Source organism: Leptodactylus fuscus, chromosome 1 (genome assembly GCF_031893055.1).
Source record: "Leptodactylus fuscus isolate aLepFus1 chromosome 1, aLepFus1.hap2, whole genome shotgun sequence".
Taxonomy (NCBI): Eukaryota; Metazoa; Chordata; class Amphibia; order Anura; family Leptodactylidae; genus Leptodactylus; species Leptodactylus fuscus.
The window spans coordinates 201503276-201520919 of record NC_134265.1 but is presented as its reverse complement, the minus strand read 5'-3'; the positions used below and the strand labels follow the sequence as shown (position 1 = coordinate 201520919).

At 42.9% G+C, this 17644-nt stretch overlaps 2 protein-coding genes across 3 annotated transcripts in view; one reads left to right on the top strand and one right to left on the bottom strand.

Annotated features, from left to right (window-relative positions):
• Positions 1 to 17644, bottom strand: part of JSRP1 (junctional sarcoplasmic reticulum protein 1) — a 194869-nt gene that overhangs the window by 79208 nt on the left and 98017 nt on the right. Inside the window, exon 1 of one of the 2 annotated variants that reach the window (XM_075282334.1) lies at positions 7323 to 7479. The exons of the other annotated variant lie outside the window; for it this stretch is intronic. The gene's annotated coding sequence lies outside the window, so the exon portion shown is untranslated. Of the gene's footprint in view, positions 1 to 7322; positions 7480 to 17644 lie in introns of those variants that run through there. 2 annotated transcript variants of the gene reach the window in all.
• OAZ1 (ornithine decarboxylase antizyme 1) lies at positions 7670 to 16035 on the top strand. The gene is given in 6 exon segments (XM_075282383.1): positions 7670 to 7881; positions 13141 to 13198; positions 13200 to 13286; positions 13523 to 13695; positions 14991 to 15076; positions 15692 to 16035. Coding segments are annotated over 6 exon segments (654 nt in total). The 5' UTR covers positions 7670 to 7762; the 3' UTR covers positions 15823 to 16035.

Below are 17644 nucleotides of genomic sequence, written 5' to 3'. Positions count from 1 at the left end.
AGTTTAATCTAACTTTTACGGTTGGGCTCTATCAGCATGATTTTGCTGATAGAGCCCCTTCTCGCCTGCCGAGCGCTTCCAATAGAAGCGGCTGGCACGCGGGGGGTTAAACGGCCGCTGGCAAAGTCTGCCTGCCGCCGCTTTCAATAACATATAATGCGCACCGGACTGCGGCTTATAGTCCGGTGCGCCTTATATATGAACCGAGACGGACTATAAGGCGCTCATGGGCAATGCGCCTTATAGTCCAGTGCGCCTTATAGTCCGTAAAATACGGTAGTTAAAAATGACTTTTCCCAATGATAGAGCCCCTTTAACCTCCCTACAGAAGTCAATCTCCTGTGGTGCTGTCATAAGGGATACCCTGGAAAAATATTTATACAATCTCCTAATATACTTCAGTTACAGCAATAGTCATCTTACTTCTACAGAGCTTTACTACACATGAGCCAGATGTCTAGCCAGAGTGTACTCACCAAGCCTCACTGGAGAACTGCACGATGCATCTTTTTTAAACACCCTGACATATTATCATAAAATTTCGGATAAAGTGCTTTGCCTGGGAATCTGGGGCAGAGACCAAAGCCCAGGCATGCTAATACATGCCGCCAAATCACTTAAGCAAATTTACTGCTGACTCCCTTTAACTTTCCTCTTGGAATTCCCTGAGGATTCTCTGTTCACATCTCCTTTTGTATTCTCTCATGGGGTGTGCTTTTACAGCACAGCGTTTGCAAATGTGTTTGTATTCCGTTTGGGGAGGTCTTCATGCGGACTCCCCCGAACGGAATACAAAAGCATATGTGAACAGATCATAAGGGAGTTAGTTGATTTCAGGTCCAAACTCATACCTTACAACTTCTGAAAACTGCTTAAAGGTTAAGGCCCCACATAGCGAGCCGCAGCCAACAAACACTCCGGGAAAGAAAAAAATCTGCAGCGAAAAAAAAAAATGCGTTTTCAAAAAACTTCAGCATACTATTAAAGGATTATCTTATCTTCTCATATATCAATTGTACCTGCAGAAATGCTGGCATTTTCCGTATACCGTATATACTCGAGTATAAGCCGACAGGAATATATGCAGAGACCCCTAATTTTACCACAAAAAACTGGGAAAACTTATTGACTCGAGTATAAGCCTAGGGGAGGGAAATGCAGCAGCTCCTGGAAAGTTTCAAAAATTAAAATGGTCAGAGTTTTTGGGTGCAGTAGTTGCTGGGTGCTGGGGTGTTTTGGTTGTCTGTCTGCCCCTTCCCTGAGCTTGAGGACTGTTTTTTTTTTTTTTCCCCACTTGGAATTCAGCCTGGCTGAATATAGGGTATCTGTGGTGCTCCTATTAACCCCTTCCCGATGGAGCAGGAGCACTGCAGATACCCTATATTCAGTAGACCGGGCACTTTCAGACACAGGGATACCTAATGTGTATGTGTTTCACAGTCATTTCCTACTTTTATATGTATTCTACGGAAAGGAGTGATTTAGAAGTATTATTTATTTTATATTTTTTTAAAGCTTCTTTTTTTTCACTATTTTATGGGAGATGCTATATATTACTAATGCAGCTGGTCATAGGACCCCCCCCCCCCCTTGACTCGAGTATAAGTCGAGGGAGGCGTTTTCAGCACAAAAACTGTGCTGAAAAAATCGGCTTATACTCGAGTACAGTGGCGTAACTACCGTAGAGACAGCGGAGGCGGCTGCCACAGGCCCCGGCCATTAGGGGGCCTGGTGACAGCCGCTACCGCTGCGTTTTGTTTGTTTTTTTAATAGGCCGTTACGGCAGGGCCGGGATCGGCAAGTGACGCCGCGGGCCCCACAAACACTATCATTATACTCGGGGGTCTTTGCAGGCCCCCCCCGAGTATAATGATCAGTGGACCGGGAGAGGTAAGGGAACATAAAAAACACTGTTACTTACCTCTCCACGATCCTGCCAGGCCTCCTTCCTGACCAAAAAATTCTGTGTGAACCTAGCCTTATACTTCTACCATCTGCTCAATCCACTCTTGTCATTGGCTCAAAAAAAAAAAAAAAAAAAAAAAAAAAAAGTGCAGCAAAATCTACAACAAAAAAGCTGTGTTTCTACAATGTGGGGCCTTGGCCTCAGGGTGTCAGAATATGGCGACTCAAAAAAATCTTTTTTTCAAAGTTTTGAATTTTAAAACACAGCAAAAACTATGTAAATGTATGTCCGTAGCAACCCACAGAATATATACTAGCTGGTATACTATATATACTAGCTGGTACCCGCGACTTCGTCTGCGGTGATTGTAGAAGTGGGTAAATACAGGCGCGGGTAAGGTTTTCGTACTGTGTATAAGGTATGAGATATGAAATGTAGCTTTGTATCTTGTTTTTGCTGTAATCCAGAGCATACGTGAGACGTTTATGTTGAATGTAATTTGTATTTCAGCTGTTATACGGTGTTCTGAGAAACTGTACATAGTGTCTTTGGGACAGAGGTATTTGAAGTTAATATACCTCGATATACGACATTGTATGATTTGTTATTTTCTGCCAGTAGTGTGTTGACCTTTTTTTGTTTTTAAAAGTTGCCATATTGTGACAGCAGTCACTTTTTTATTTGTCTGTGTCGGCGGATGTCTTTTTTTTGCGGGGCCGGGTGTAGTTTTTAGTTGTTGCATTTTTGGGAAATGCTATTGGTTTGATCACTTTTGATTGATATTTGTATGATAATGAAAATAGTGAAAAAACAGCGGTTTTGGACTTTTCAGTAAGTTTGCCGCTACGGCGTTAAGCAAAATATTTGTATAGCTTTGTAGAGCGGATGATTTCGGACACAGGGATACCTAACATGTATGTGTTTCACAGTATTTAACTACTTTTATAAATCAAATAGGCTTTATTGGCACGTCTGAATGGATATTTGGCATTGCCAAAGCTAGTAAAGTGGGGGGGGGGGGGAGTTGGAGTCGAGGGGGAGAGTATGTGGTAAGGGGGTGGGGGTGTGTGTGGCTGATTTGGGGTATAATAGTCCATGGAGTTTCAACTTACTCTTAGTTGGTGGCCGCTATATGGGGAGGTGGGGTGGGGCAGGAGGTTTGGGGTATAACAGTCCGTAGAGTCTCATCTTCCTCTTAGTTGGTGACCGCTATTTGGGGAGGTGGGGTGGGGTGCGGCAGGTGGTTTGGGGTATAACAGTCCGTGGAGTCTCATCTTCCTCTTGTTTGGTGACAGCTGGACACGTATTCGGCAGCGATCTCCACAGTGACCTCTTCTTCTCCCAGTAGGATATAGAGTTTCCTCTTCTCGTCCGCAGATATGAAGTCTGGGATGTGGGCAGAGAGTCTTTGGTAGTAGACAGCCCTCACAGCTGAGTATTTGGTGCAGTGTAGCAGGAAGTGGGTCTCGTCTTCTAGGGCCCCCTGGTCACAGTGCTGGCACAGTCTATTCTCCCGTGGCTTGTACGTCTGCCTGTGTCGCCCCGTCTCCATCTCCAGGTTGTGGGCGCTCAGTCTGTACCGGCTCAGGGTCTGTCTGTGTTTGAGGTGGCATATTCTCTCCAGGTAGGTGGCCATGGTGTAGTCCCTTTGCAGCGACTGGTATACAGTGAGTTTCTTGGAGTTATTTATTGCGCTTCTCCATTCCTCTATGTACCGCTCTTTGTCTCTCTCAATGACTCCTTTTATTTGAGCCTTGTTCAGGGCATGTTGGGGGTTTTGGCTTGGCAGATGGCTGATGCTTGGTTAGGGGATATCAGTTTTTCTCTGGGCTCTGTGGCTCAGCCAGGCTTGGTGGTAGTAAGAGCCAGGACTGCTGTCCTGTATGTGAGTCCAGAATGTTAGCGCCCTCTTCTGCATGGTGAGCCATAGGGGGAGTCTGCCTAGCTCTGCCCTGCAGGCCATGTTGGAGGTGCTGCGATGGACATGGATCAGGTACTTGCTACTTTTATATGTGTTCTAGGGCAAGGGGGGGAGATTTGAATTTGTAATACTTTTTATTTTATTTTTTTTCCTTTTTTTTTGTTTTTGCATTTATTAGACCGCCTAGGGGTATTCACATGGGTGGGCGGTGTCGCGGATTGTCAGAGCGGTGGGGGTTGGCAAACATGGCTGCTCCGGAGCGTTAAAGAGAGCCTCCTGGAGTATCGTTAAGGTGAGGGGCAAAGTGGTAAAGTATATGTATATGTGATTGTGTGGTGTTAGGGGCTAGGCTGTAGAGGGCATTATGAATTTTGGGGCTTGCTATGGTCCAAAGTGTGTGAGATTGCAGAGATGGTGGTGTGAGTTTGGGTTTTGTGGGGGTCCTGGCACAAACTTATGTGTGCTATTGTGACGAAAAGTAGCCTACGGAAACTTTCAGCCAAATCGGTCGAGCGGGTTTTGCGTGATTGAGGAACAAACATCCAAACACACAAACCCACAAACTTTCACATTTATAATATTAATAGGATATATAATATATATATATGTATGTATATATATATATTACATTATACATATATAACATTTTTGCCACACAGTGAACACTATAAAAAACAAAACCCATAAGAAAGTGGCATTTTGAATTATTTTCCAGCATCTCAACAGATCATATGCTTAACCCCTTCCCGACATCCGCTGTAATAGTACGGCACTGCCGGGAAGGACTTCCTGTGTGCGCACCATGCCCTGCGAGTGTCAGCCGTATGTTACGGCTGACAATGCCCTGTAACACCCGCTATCGGAACTGGGTTTCGGTATATAATAGTGCCGATCGGCACCCCCCGCGACCGGGGGGTGCCGATGTTGGTAGTGGGCAGCCCGGGGTCTGATCACTTCCCCCTCCACGTACACTGGTTGATCCTGCCAAAATGGAAGCTGTCAGCCCCATGCGTGTGCATGGGGCTGAGAACTTCCTCTACACTGCAATACACGTGTATTGCAGCGTACATGTGGTTAAGCAGAGATCAGAAGATCACTGTTTCAATCTCCCATGGGGACAGAAATTTTTTTTAATAAAAACATAAAAATAAAAAAGTTTAAATAAGTTTAAAATAAATAAAGCCCCGAAAATCCCATTTTTCCATATACAATGTTTTATTATTTAAATTAAAGAAAAATAGAAAAAACATTACATATTTGGTATCACCGCGTCCGTAATAACCTGAACAATAAAATTAAAACATTTAACCCGAACGGCAAACATCATAAAAAACGTAGAAAACCGCACAAAATAATGATTATTCACCACCTCTGCCTTACAAAATGTTCAATAAAAAGTAATCAAATGGTCAGATGAAAACCAAAATGGTACCAGTAAAAAGCAGAGCTCATCCCGCAAAAAATAAGCCCTCAACCATCTCTGTCTACCAAAAAATAAAAATGTTACGCCTTTCAGAAGATGGCAATGCAAAAATAATTGATTTTTTTTCCCCTAAATTGAATTTTATTCTGCACAAATAGCAACGCATTAAAAAATCATATAAATGAGGTATCGCCGTAACCGTACCGACCCGCAGAATAAAGGTAACATGTTACTTATGCTGTACGCTGCGCGGAGAAAAAAATAAATGCTAAAAAGCAATGCAAGAATTGATGTTTCCTTTTACACCCCACCCAGAAAGCGTTAATAAAATGTAGTCAATAAGTTACAGGCACCCCAAAATGGTGGCATTGAAAAGCACATCTAATACCGCAAACACCAAGCCCTCATATAGCCACATTGCAATAAGAAGACAAAAACCCCAAAAGTCGCCAAATCATTAGGACATAAGTGGCTGCGACTAGAAGGAAATGTATAATCTGTACAAGCGTTTTCAGGGGACACCCCATATTTAGAGCTTATGAGAGAGAAGACACCAGCGCTGATCCCCCAGAATGCTCCTCTTCCCAGTCCGTGTCATAGGAGCTAGTGGGAAAATAGAATGGGATTTGGTGTGCCCAATTTAGTCCGCACAGCTTACATATTCACTTCTAGGATACTAATGCTCACTACATCACTTGATAAATTCTTTGAGGGGTGCGGTTTTCAAAATGGGGTCACTTTCTAGAGGTTTCCACTGTTTTGACTCCTCAAGGGCTTTGTAAATGTGACAGGGTTCCTGAAACTGATCACAGCCAGATCTGCCCTCTAAAAGCTCTTTGGCGCGCCTTCCCTCCTGCGTCTCGCGGTGCGTCCATATATTAGTTTACACCCACAAGTGGGGTACTATGGTAGTCCTGGGAACTTGCATAACAAATTGTGGGATGTGTTTTCTCCTTTAACCCCTTGTGAATGTGCAAATTCTAGGGCTAAACGAAAATATTAGTAAAATAAAATTAAATTTGAAAATTTCACCACCATTTTGTCTTAATTCCTGTTAAGCACTTATAGGGTTAAAATACTAGGTATATGTTGTTTTGGCTTATTTAAGGGGTGCAGTTTTGAAAATGGGGTGATTTATGGGGGATTTTGATACAAGGGTCTTTCAAAACTCCTTCATAACTGGATTAGTCCCTTAAAAATGGGTTTTGGAAATTTCTTGAACATTTTGAATATTGTTGTTTCACTTGTAAACCTTATAATGTCCGTAATAAATAAAAGTATGACTAAAGTTTGATGCCGACATAAAGCAGAGATCTGGGACATGAGATTTATGATATAATTTTGGCGGTCTGACTATCTGTATGTAATGCACATCATTTCAAACTTTATAAAATGCATATTTTTCAAAGTTTCCACTTTTTCATAATTAAACACAAAACATAGCAACCAAAATTTACAATGTGTTACGAAAAAAACAATCTCAAAATCACTTCAGTAAGTTAAAGCATTCCAAAGTTATTGCCACATAAAGTGACACGTCAGTTTTGAAAAATCGAGCTTGGTCAGGAAGTCAAAAAGTGCCATCGGCGGGAAGGGGTTAAAAAAAAACAAAAAAAAAAAAACACTAAAGAAAAATTGAAAAACCAAAAATGTGTGTGGAGAATAAGGGGTTAAAGTGGTTGTCCATTGAAACACATGGCTCCTTTCTTGCCAACACAGTGCCACACGTGTACACAGGCTTTGTGTAGTATTGCAGCTCAGCCTGGACTGCTGCACCTGAATGAACCTGTGGACGTGCTGTTCATGGATGAAGGCAATCATCAGCTCTACTTACTTCATACTGAACAGTCAGGAAATTGAGCAACAGTCACGTGTCCACCCATGTGACTGTTGCGTCATCTCTCCTACGGTATTAGTCACCGCTCCTTGCTAGACACGACCTTCACAGCGACTTTTCCGCAAACGTCATCTTACCACGTGACTGAGATGCCATAGCAACAGTCCCGTCATATATTGCCTTACTCAGGTACAACGTCTATGTAGGAGTGTTACTGACACCCTCATACACTTACTTTTTGCTCTGACCCTGTCAGCGGGTGTTTCTACCAGTTTTGTAAGGCGAGTTTTCCCGGACTTCCCAAATTATGTCGCTAGTTGTAATTCCGCTTTAGTGCGCGGTCCCGTCTTCTCTATTACGTCACTAGCCTATTATCCTGTGTACGCGCTGTTGCCAGGCCATAGAGTGGGGCGGAGATGAGTCATGTGACTTCTTCTCCCGCAGTTCTTCCCAGCACGGCCGTCCACCAATCAGCGAGAGAGTCTTGGAGCGCGCGACCCGAGGCGTTGTGGTGGACGAGCGTGGGCATTGGCTAGAGCTGCTGACAGGGTGTGGGCGGGGCTACAACCGAATACTAAAAGGTGTTATTTTAGACGTCTGTTCGCCATTTTGAGAAAGTCCGGCTGACGAGGCAGAAGGCCGGGGAATTTCTGGTTCTGTGACCAGAGAGGCCGGATGGTGAAATCCTCCCTCCAGCGGATACTCAATAGCCATTGCTTTGCCAGAGAAAAAGAAGGAAATAAAAGAAGCAGCACCATGCCTCTCCTGAGTATTCCCAGTAATAGTAGTGAAAGGTAGGAGGCTCTTCTTTCCTTGTGTCATAGTATAGACGTTAGGGCTCGTGAGCTGTCATGTGGATGGCGCGGGATCTACACGTGTGTGTGTGCTAGACCCTAGAATGGCGGGGCCGAAGGTAAACATGTGAAGCAGGAAGTTCGGACTGTCCCCTCCTATGACACATTACACCACTCGCTGCATGTGCGCTTACGTCAGCCATGTAATGCACCCGACTATAAAGGCCTAGGTGGCGGTATCGTGTCTGACTGGCCCTTTAAATGTTCTGTGCTTTACCCCAGCCATTACCTCTGCTTAGAGAAGGGCAATGTGGGGTTTTCCCTTTAGTACCTCCCTACATATTATGTGGGTTGTGTGCTGCATTGCCATGGTGAGTGTGACTAAGACTATATACAGCTTGCCATGGTGGCTGCCAGTTTTATTGGCTCTTCATTATGGAGCTTCTAGAACCTTCTTGGTAAATGAATAGCTTATCAGTTTGGTGGCAAACCTTGACTACGTCTTCCTAAAATAGATCAAAGGCTGTATTTCCTTAACTGTCTTACAAGCCATTCCAGGTTTTTTTAATAGCTGGCGTTTTAATATAGTCCAATGGTTTAAGGCTTTGAGGCCTGCAATGATTGTGCACATTTGCAAGAACTTCTCCTTGTGGCCATGACTTGTAAATGCTACGCCGCAGCCTGCTGGTTAATGTAAGCAAAGTGGTTAGTAGCAATAACTATTCCCCTGAGTACCTGATTAACCCTCAATCTGAGCCATGTCTGTAATCCCTTACGGCAGCACAGCTGTCATAGCCTCATTGTTCAACCACATGGCTTGGCTCACCTGATATACAAAATGGAAGAGAATTTTTTTGCATATGCATAGTGACTTGCAAATGGCTGCTGCTTTTCGGAGCCTTCGAGATCCCCTTTGGGCATCTGCTTGCTACATCTGGTGAAATGACGTGAGCTGCAGGGTAAGGGATGGTGCATAGGGAGGAGCTAAAACCTTATATGATGCCAAACACAATCCTTTTGTGGAACTGTATATTTGCTTGGGCTGTTGATGGAGCATTTCGGAGTAGCTTGTGTTCTTGCTCTTCTGTATAGGTGTAGCTATTATATCTTGCCTTCCTCTTGTCTTATAGGTTGTAAAGCTGTTAGTGTTGAGATTGTATTGGGGCCAGATTTGTGTAGTCATGTCTCTGAAGACAGATTGTGTACGTTTTCTTTTGGCATACCTATGTGTATTGTATTGCTCAGCTAGCAGTTCCTGAGTAGTGCTGCTTGCAGTTTCCCGGCTTACTGCGAGCCTGTCAGTAGACTGCAGGCTTACAACGGTCTAAATGAAGTATCCCAAACTGTTAATCTTCAGGCAGCTGAATCAAAGGTAGCATGCCTGCTAGTAGCTTACCATGCAGATAAAGGATTGATTTGAATGGGGGCCAATGAAAACGCTTATGCCCTGGGTTTGATCCATATCACATGACACGGGTGTTGGAACCAGACCTGGTCAAGAATGAAGAATCCACAGGGTACCGCAAGGGAAGTCCCTGGACAACTATATAGGAAGCAACTACAATTATTTATTATTTGGCTCAAAAAATGCAGAAAAATCTGCCACAAAAAAGCTTTCTGCGTGGGGCCTTTCACCATAGTTAAACATGGCTGCAGAGACAGTTTACTTTAAAGAGTTTGGCATCAGGTTTGGGGCCTTTAAGCCAGCAGTATGTTTTGATCAGGCTCTGCCAGCTCATGGTAAATGTGTTGTGTGCAGTTTAAGCAGAGTACACCTTGTTTTATTACATGTGCACAGTGGAGAGGTGTACACTTTAGGCCCCTTTCACACAAGGTATGGGATGGCATATTTTGGTCTTGATTTTGATGCGGCCTAGACCAGAGGGTGCTGCCGTGGCTCAATTAGCCGCGGAATCCGCCTGAAGAAAGGGCAGCTCGCTGCTTTTTCCCACTAGCGGGAACAAACCACTAGCAGAAAAAAAAAAGAACACTAGCGGTGTACATAGACCTCTATTGTGAGGGGGTGGATTTTGAGGAGGATTCAGCGCCAAAATCTGCCCCCTCTTGCCCGATGTGAACGAGCCCTTACTGTTTCAGATGTGCAAGTGCTAATAGCTCCTAAGGATAGGTGATCAATATTAGGTCAGCACCCCCTTGATCAGTACCTAGCGGCTAATACACTGGAGCAGAAAGCAGACAGATATGTGTAGTGGCTAAACCGAGTTGCTGTATATTAAAGGTTAAATCAGAAATTGAAATCTCTTCAGGGTCTTGCAGGATAGCATGTTAATAATCTCACGGACTACAGCGCATCTTGCATTTTTCTCAGGCTGTGGATGTGCTCAACAAGGAGCAATTGCCCTTCCCTATGTACCTTGTACGGTTGTAACTACATCCAGGTAAATTCCCACCCTTAGTAATGAGAAATGGCCTGGCATTACAATCATTGTCACTTATACGGTAAAGCCCCTGTGGCCACAGAACTGAGTGCAGTTATAACTATATCCAAGTACATGGTGTATTTTTAGCCTAATGGCTACTGCCGAATATCAAACTTGGATCATTGTACATGGTTTTTAGGAAGTATAGATGTGGTACCCTAACTATTGTCTCAGGGCTATATAATATCTCCTTATTACCACTTTCCTGTCATCTGTGAGTATTTAAATATGGCAGCTGTTAAGGAGCTCAGCAACTGTCATGTTTCTGCTGTATTATACAATAGACTGGCAGGAATGGGGTGGATTCAAAGTACAATATACCTCATAAAAATTAATTCCTCATGGCTCATCGGGCATTAAAACGAATTGCACTTGTTCGGGAACCATGGTTACAGAGAAAATTCAAACTATACTAGAAATGATGGAGCTGGAACTATTAAAGGGGCTCTATCATTAGATATTGGCCTTTTGAGATAATCCTATGCCTGAATAGCCTTTAAAAAGGCTATTCAGGTGCTGCTAATCGTTTTTTCCAAGACACCCCCATGTTTTTATGATATACTGGTTAAACGGATATGCTAATGAGCCCCTCCGTGCACCCCCTGCGTCATACATTGCTCACACCCACTTCTGTTGCTTGTGATCTAGGTCATCCTCCTCCCTGTGAGTAACCACCTCCAGTGTCTGTATTCTCAGCAGTAGGGAATTGAAATCTCGGGTATGCGCAGTAGCAATACCCCCTATAGTACACAGTGAGCTCTGTCAGCATTCCTATGGCAGTGTCATAGGTTTAAATGGGAAGTTGCGTGTTTGTCTTCTCCACTCCTCCCACAACACTAACAGCTCAGCAACTTCATGTTCTGCTGTGATCTCCACTCCAGTTTGGGGAAGCTTCTGCTCCTGCCCCCCCTCACCACCGCTATAATTGGGAAAGGGGGGGGGGGGGGGGGCTTGATTCTGTATACCTACACCAACTGACACGGCGCATCCCCAAGATTTCAATTCCCTACTGCTGAGAATAGACGCTGGGGGCAGTTACTCGCAGGGAGGAGGCTGAAGCACAAACAGAGGTGGGTGTTGGCAAAGTATGACGCAGGGCGGTGCATGGAGGAGCTTATTAGCATATCCATTTTACCGGTCTATCATAAAAATGGGGGGGGGGGGGGGGGTTGGAGGGAGGGGGTTAATGGTTAGCAGCACCTTAATAGCCTTTTTAAAGGCTATTCAAGCATATGATTATCTCAAATGGCCAAAATCTAATGATGGAGCCCCTTTAACGCATGCTAAGAGCTTGAATTAGTGGAGGTGGTGAAGGGTCCTCTTTAAAGAGGACCTTTCATCAGATTGGGCACAGGCAGTTCTATATACTGCTGGAAAGCTGACAGTGCGCTGAATTCAGCGCACTATCGGCTTTCCCGATCTGTGCCCTGGGTAAAGCGCTATCGGTCCTGACACCGTAGCGCTTTATAGTCAGAAGGGCGTTTCTGGCAGTTATCCAGGGATGCTCTTCTGCCCAGCAGCGCCTATCGCGCTGTACTGTGGAGCGGGGAGGAACTCCCCCCTCCCCTCCTGATAATACTCGTCTATGGACGAGCTGTGTGAGCAGAGGGATGGGGCGTTCCTACCAGCTCCACAGTACAGCACGATAGGCGCTGCATGGCAGAAGGACGTTCCTGAATTCAGTGCACTGTCAGCTTTCCAGTAGTATATAGAACTGCCTGTGCCCAATCTGATGAAAGTTCCTCTAAGGTGGGACATTTTCCTTTTACCACCTCAAGTCCAGTTCTTTACCTTAATAGCTGCTGCTCCACTGAGTCTGGCACAAATGGAATTTTATTCTCTAGCGCCACACTATTAAAGAACAATCAATGCTGTGGTTTTTGGTGCCTGATATGCTATTTGGTCTCTGTACTGTCAGGAGGGTGGTGTCAGATCGGAGCAGACAAGGGGTGTGACTTAGAGCTCTGACAGTGGCTGCCTATGAGTGGAACTCTGATTCACACCCCCTGCCTTACACTGCCCTTCTGATAATACAGAGCTTAAATGGCACATCAGGCACCATACAGAACAGCACTTAATGTTGAGAAAATGTGGGGGCTAGAGAGAAAATTCCAACTGCACTGGAATCAATAAGGCTGCACCCATTAATAGATGCTAAGGACTAGAGTAAAGTTTTTTTTTTTTTTTTTTTTTTTTTCTTTCTTTCTTTTGCAAATTAAAGGATCTCTGCTGCTTTTGTCTGACTGGCTGTCAGCCTTCTGCGAAGCTTTCTTGACCTACCAACTCACGTAGGTCTGTCACCAGATTTTAAAATACAAATTGGCTACATTAATAAAGGGAACTTGCACAAAGACTGTTCAGCGTTATTTGCAGTCAGTCTGTGCTCTGTGGACAGGGCCCCACTCTTCCATTTGCAGATGGGTTTGCTCTGTGCTTGATCTTCACATTTCTGAAAAGCAGATAAAAAATTTTTCATTTTCTATATTTTTGAATGCCTCTGAAATGATGACACATGGATGTCATCTGTTTTTCACAGACCCATGGACTCTTAGCTCTGATGCATCAGTGGAAAGAAAATGACCTACTTCCTCTATTTAAATAAACACTCTGCAGTAAAACTAAGCAAATGGAGTTAAATGCTGTTATTGCACACTGGAACTCCTGCTAGAAGACAAACCTTCCCTCTTTGGAGATTTAGTATTGGAAAGTGTTTTGGCAAATGCCAATACTGATGTATAATTCTCTCCTTTGAAAACGTGTTGTACAGTTGCCTTTTAACAATTTTTTTTTTTTTTTTTTTTTTTTATTTTTTTTTTAGTTCCAGGGTTTCTTTCAATTGCTGTAGTAACCTGGGTCCCGGGCCTCGGTGGTGTTCCTGATGTCCCTCACCCACCCCTGAAGATCCCAGGTGGGCGAGGGAATAGTCAAAGGGATCACAATCTTTCAGCTAACTTATTTTATTCTGTAAGTATTAAATCTACTTTGCTAAAAACAGCACTACACGTTCTTTTATGAATTGCTATGTCAAGGAAAGTAAGGATAGGTGTGTGTATGTTTTTCTTTTCTTTTTTCTTTTTTTTTTTTTTTTTTTTTATGCAGAACTCTAGAAATGCATAGAAAACACTAAAAGGTAGTAAACGCCAAACATGCCTACTATGTAATTCTTCTGTTTAAGTATTTTTACTTTTTACGTCATTTAGGATAATAGGCTGATTATTACAGAAGACCTTACATCCAATAACAGGACCAGAATACTTAATGTCCAATCCAGGCTGACAGATGGCAAGCAAGTGGATTGGAGAGCCGTGTTAAACAGTAATAACCTATATGTAGAAATCCCTACCGGCACACTCCCTGATGGGAGCAAGGATAGGTAAGTTTATGAAACAAAGCTGAATTGCTGTTAAGCAGGACCTGTTCTCAAAATACTAAGTACTATACATCCTTTGCTTCTGTGCCCCTGTTCAATTTGGTTGTTTTCTTCTTTAAAATCTGTTTACCCATTTAAAAGGTATGGCTCTGGAAGGTGTTAGCGCCTATTGTTTTAGGAAATCAGTAGTTTGCCATCCACTTGGAGAATCAGAGCTAGTTTACATACAACCTGTCAGGGGCCCTATATTTTGAATGGGTGGGTTCAAGATTTGTTCAGGGGAACAGTAAGAATAAAGTTACTTGGTGACAGGTCCTTTTTAAATATCAGACCTTTAAATGTAAATGGCTGTTTTCATTTGCTAAATGGTCAGTGTGTGGAAGGTAGCTCAGAAGCAGTGGTGCAGACCCAACTAGTCAGACACAAGGACACTAATCTTGCAGCAAAATGGCTTATTTAAGAAAACAGCCAAATAAAAAAAAAAAAAAATAAACCTTTGTCTGGCACAAAAATGAGCAAAATAAATACAGCCTTAACTTCAGGCAAAATAAATTCAAACAAAACCCTGCTAGTCTTAGTGCTGACTAAACGGATTAACTGTACTTGTGGCTTACCAGCTACACGAATCAACCAAAAACACACCGTACCATATCGCAAGGCTCTCGGTGTCAGGGCAGACCCAGCCACTTCCTCTCCTCCTAGGATCTGCCCTGAAGTGCAGGATCTGCAGCCTTTTAATGGCCCAGTAACAAGCCAGTGGCTATAAAAGATAAACTTCACTGAGTATATTGAAAGAGGACCTATCACAAATGCTAAGTTAAAGACTTCATCTGATTGTTGCTGTGTACCTGAAAAATCTGACACGTTAAAATCTGGCACAGTTCAATGGACATAGCTTCTTGGTGGTTGTAGGTAAATCTCAAGTGGGTGGTGTCTCTCATTAAATACATTACCACACTTTGTGAACAGGACCGAATTTACATATAAACTTTTGGGGTTTTACAACATGCCAAATGGTTCAGGGGCACAGCAGCAATGTCACTTGGCATTTGATGACAGTCCAATTTATATACAGAGTGAAGGCTGGTAAGTGCACTTCTGCTGGCTTCCAAATCAGCCATACTCCAAGCCACTCAAAAAGCTGGATGATGTTCTACCCTGGCTAATGAGGTATGTGGGTTGGAATTGCTCCTTTAACGGGAATATGGAAAGCAGTTATAAGATCTAATATTTAGCTAAATTATATATTTATCTCAATCTACATTAGTAACATATTGAAACGTTGTCTTTCCTTCCAGCTTTGCTGTTCTGTTGGAATTTGCAGAGGAGCAGCTCCAAGTCGATCATGTCTTCATCTGTTTTCACAAGAACAGAGATGATAGAGGTGAATATTCTGAAAGACCATGAGTTTGTGTGCAGATTACTAGTTGGCTGCACAAAGCAGATGACTGTTGCTGTGGCTTTCTCTAGAGTAGGACATTAGAAACAAAATTGAAACTTTATAAACCAATGTGAAATGGATGTCAAACTGCTCTGGTGTACAATCAATCCTAACTCCAGATAAGAGTAAGAAGTCCTTGAAAGTATTACTTAAATATGAGCAATGTGGGATCCCAGGCGTCTGTGCCCACACTCCAGGACAATACTGATCTATCCTATGCGTGGGTTAGAAGTAGGAAACATCTGGGTCCCTTAAATTTTAGTTGCCAAGAGCACTAGTTGTGACTATTCTACCTCATGGAAAGTTGATGCTAAACAGTGTCTTAAACTTGCAGGCAGTACTTTATTCACCATCCAATTATTCACTTTATTGGCCATCTGAGCTGAGTGTACAAATGAACCTGCCACAGCAATAAACCCCACCCCCCATCTCTGCATGTTTAATGAACATCCAAGATCAGCTAATCTGCCAAGCGATTTTCAGCCAATCGAAGTGGTTGTATGGACAACTTTATCTATTGGGGTCTCTGTTTAATCCAGTCTTTGCTTTTAATTCCAGCTGCTCTCCTTCGGACCTTCAGCTTCTTGGGCTTTGAGATTGTGAGACCTGGACATCCCCTTGTCCCTAAGAGACCAGATGCTTGCTTCATGGCTTACACATTTGAAAGAGATTCCTCTGATGAAGATTAGAAACCTGCGATGTTCTGCAACTTTTTAGAGCTATTTTGTTTTTGTTAGTCTGTTAAAATGAGTTGTGAAATATTGTCAACCTCTCTTCTTACTGGTTTAGTTAATGGACCCAAGCTGAGCAGTAGTGGAAAGATGTTGAAGTTTTCGGGCCAGATAATCTCTTCTGAATTATTTTTGCATGTTTGATGTTGAATAAATGCGCACTCCAGATTACTGCTATGTCCATGGAGATTCAATGTGGTTTTTTGTTTTTCTCTTGTGATAAAGTTCTTGCTTTAATTCTAAATAAAACCTTTATATTTGTTTTCTGTTTTTAAGAAGAAACATTATATTTAGATCTGCATACTACAGCTAAGCAAGAAATGCAGTAGTTTAAAACCAATGTTTTAATTAGATCATGTCCAACCAGACAAAAGGATGTCTAATCCTGTATGACCATGGAATTTGCACAATGGTCAACTTGTCTGTGTACCTCCATATAAACAGTAGTTTCATTGTGTACAGGTTTAACCCCTTCCCGACCCATTTGGTACTATTACCACATGGATGTCTAGTGCTTCACGACCGATGTGGTAATAGTACCACATGGATGTAAACAATCCCCGCAGCGCAGTGCGGGTGTTCTTGGAGCAGGTGTTAGTTGTATCTGACACCTAACAGCCTGCTCCATCCCCCTCCATCAGACATGAGTGCTGATTTTGGGTTTTAACCCGTTGATTGCCGTGATCAAACATGGTCACGGCAAACAACGGGTTGCCCGATCTTGTAGGGATCCCCGGCACCCCTCGCTGCGAGATCGGGGGGTGCTGGTATCCCTACCATGTAGCCAGGGGTCTGATTAGTCACCCCTGGCAGTCCTGAGTCCCACTTACCTTTCTTATCCTGTGCGGGATCTCCTGAAGATAAGCTGTCCCGTCCGCACGAGCCGAGAGCTTCACTTCCTGGTTACAGAGTGAGACGTGCAGGCTCTTATTGCAGCCTGTGACTCACTCTGTAACAGAGGAGTAGGTGATGCAATCTTCACACATGCAAGTGTCCCATAGGGACACATGAAAAAGTTAAAAAAAAAAAAAAAGTGGAAAAAAAGTGTTTTGAAACAATTAATAAAGTTATCAAGCCCCAAAAACCCTTTTTTTCTATAGAAAATGAATTATATAAAAAAAAACTAAAAATTAATAAAAACAATACATATTTGGTATCGCCGTGTCCGTAACAATCTGTACAATAAAACTGAAACAATATTTAATGTACACGGTGAATGACGGGAAAAAAAAACGGAAAAAACCCGCCGGAAGTAGTGATTTTTCGCCATCTCACCTTACAGAATGTGCTATAAAAAGTGATCAAAAAGTCAAATGCACCTCACAACAGTACCAATAAAAAGCACACATTGTCCCGCAAAAAATAAGCCCCCAACCAACACTGTCAACCAAAAAATAAAAATGTTACGCCTCTCAGAAGATGGCGATGCAAAAAACATTGATTTATGTCTCCAAATGTGTTTTTGTTCTGCAGAATTAGTTACGCATAAAAAAATAATATAAATGAGGTATCGCCGTAACCGTACCGACCCACAGAATAAAGATAATATGTTACTTATACTGTACGCTGCATGGCGAAAAATTTACAAGGTAAAACAATACCGGAATTGATTTTTTTTTATTTAAATCCAGCAAAAAAAGAGTTAATAAAATGTATTCAGTAAGTTGTAGGCACCCAAAAATGGTGTCATTACAAAATACATCTCATCCCGCAAACAACAAGCCCTTATATGGCTGCGTCACCAGAAAAGTAAAGAAAATATAGCATCTAGTAATGCAAG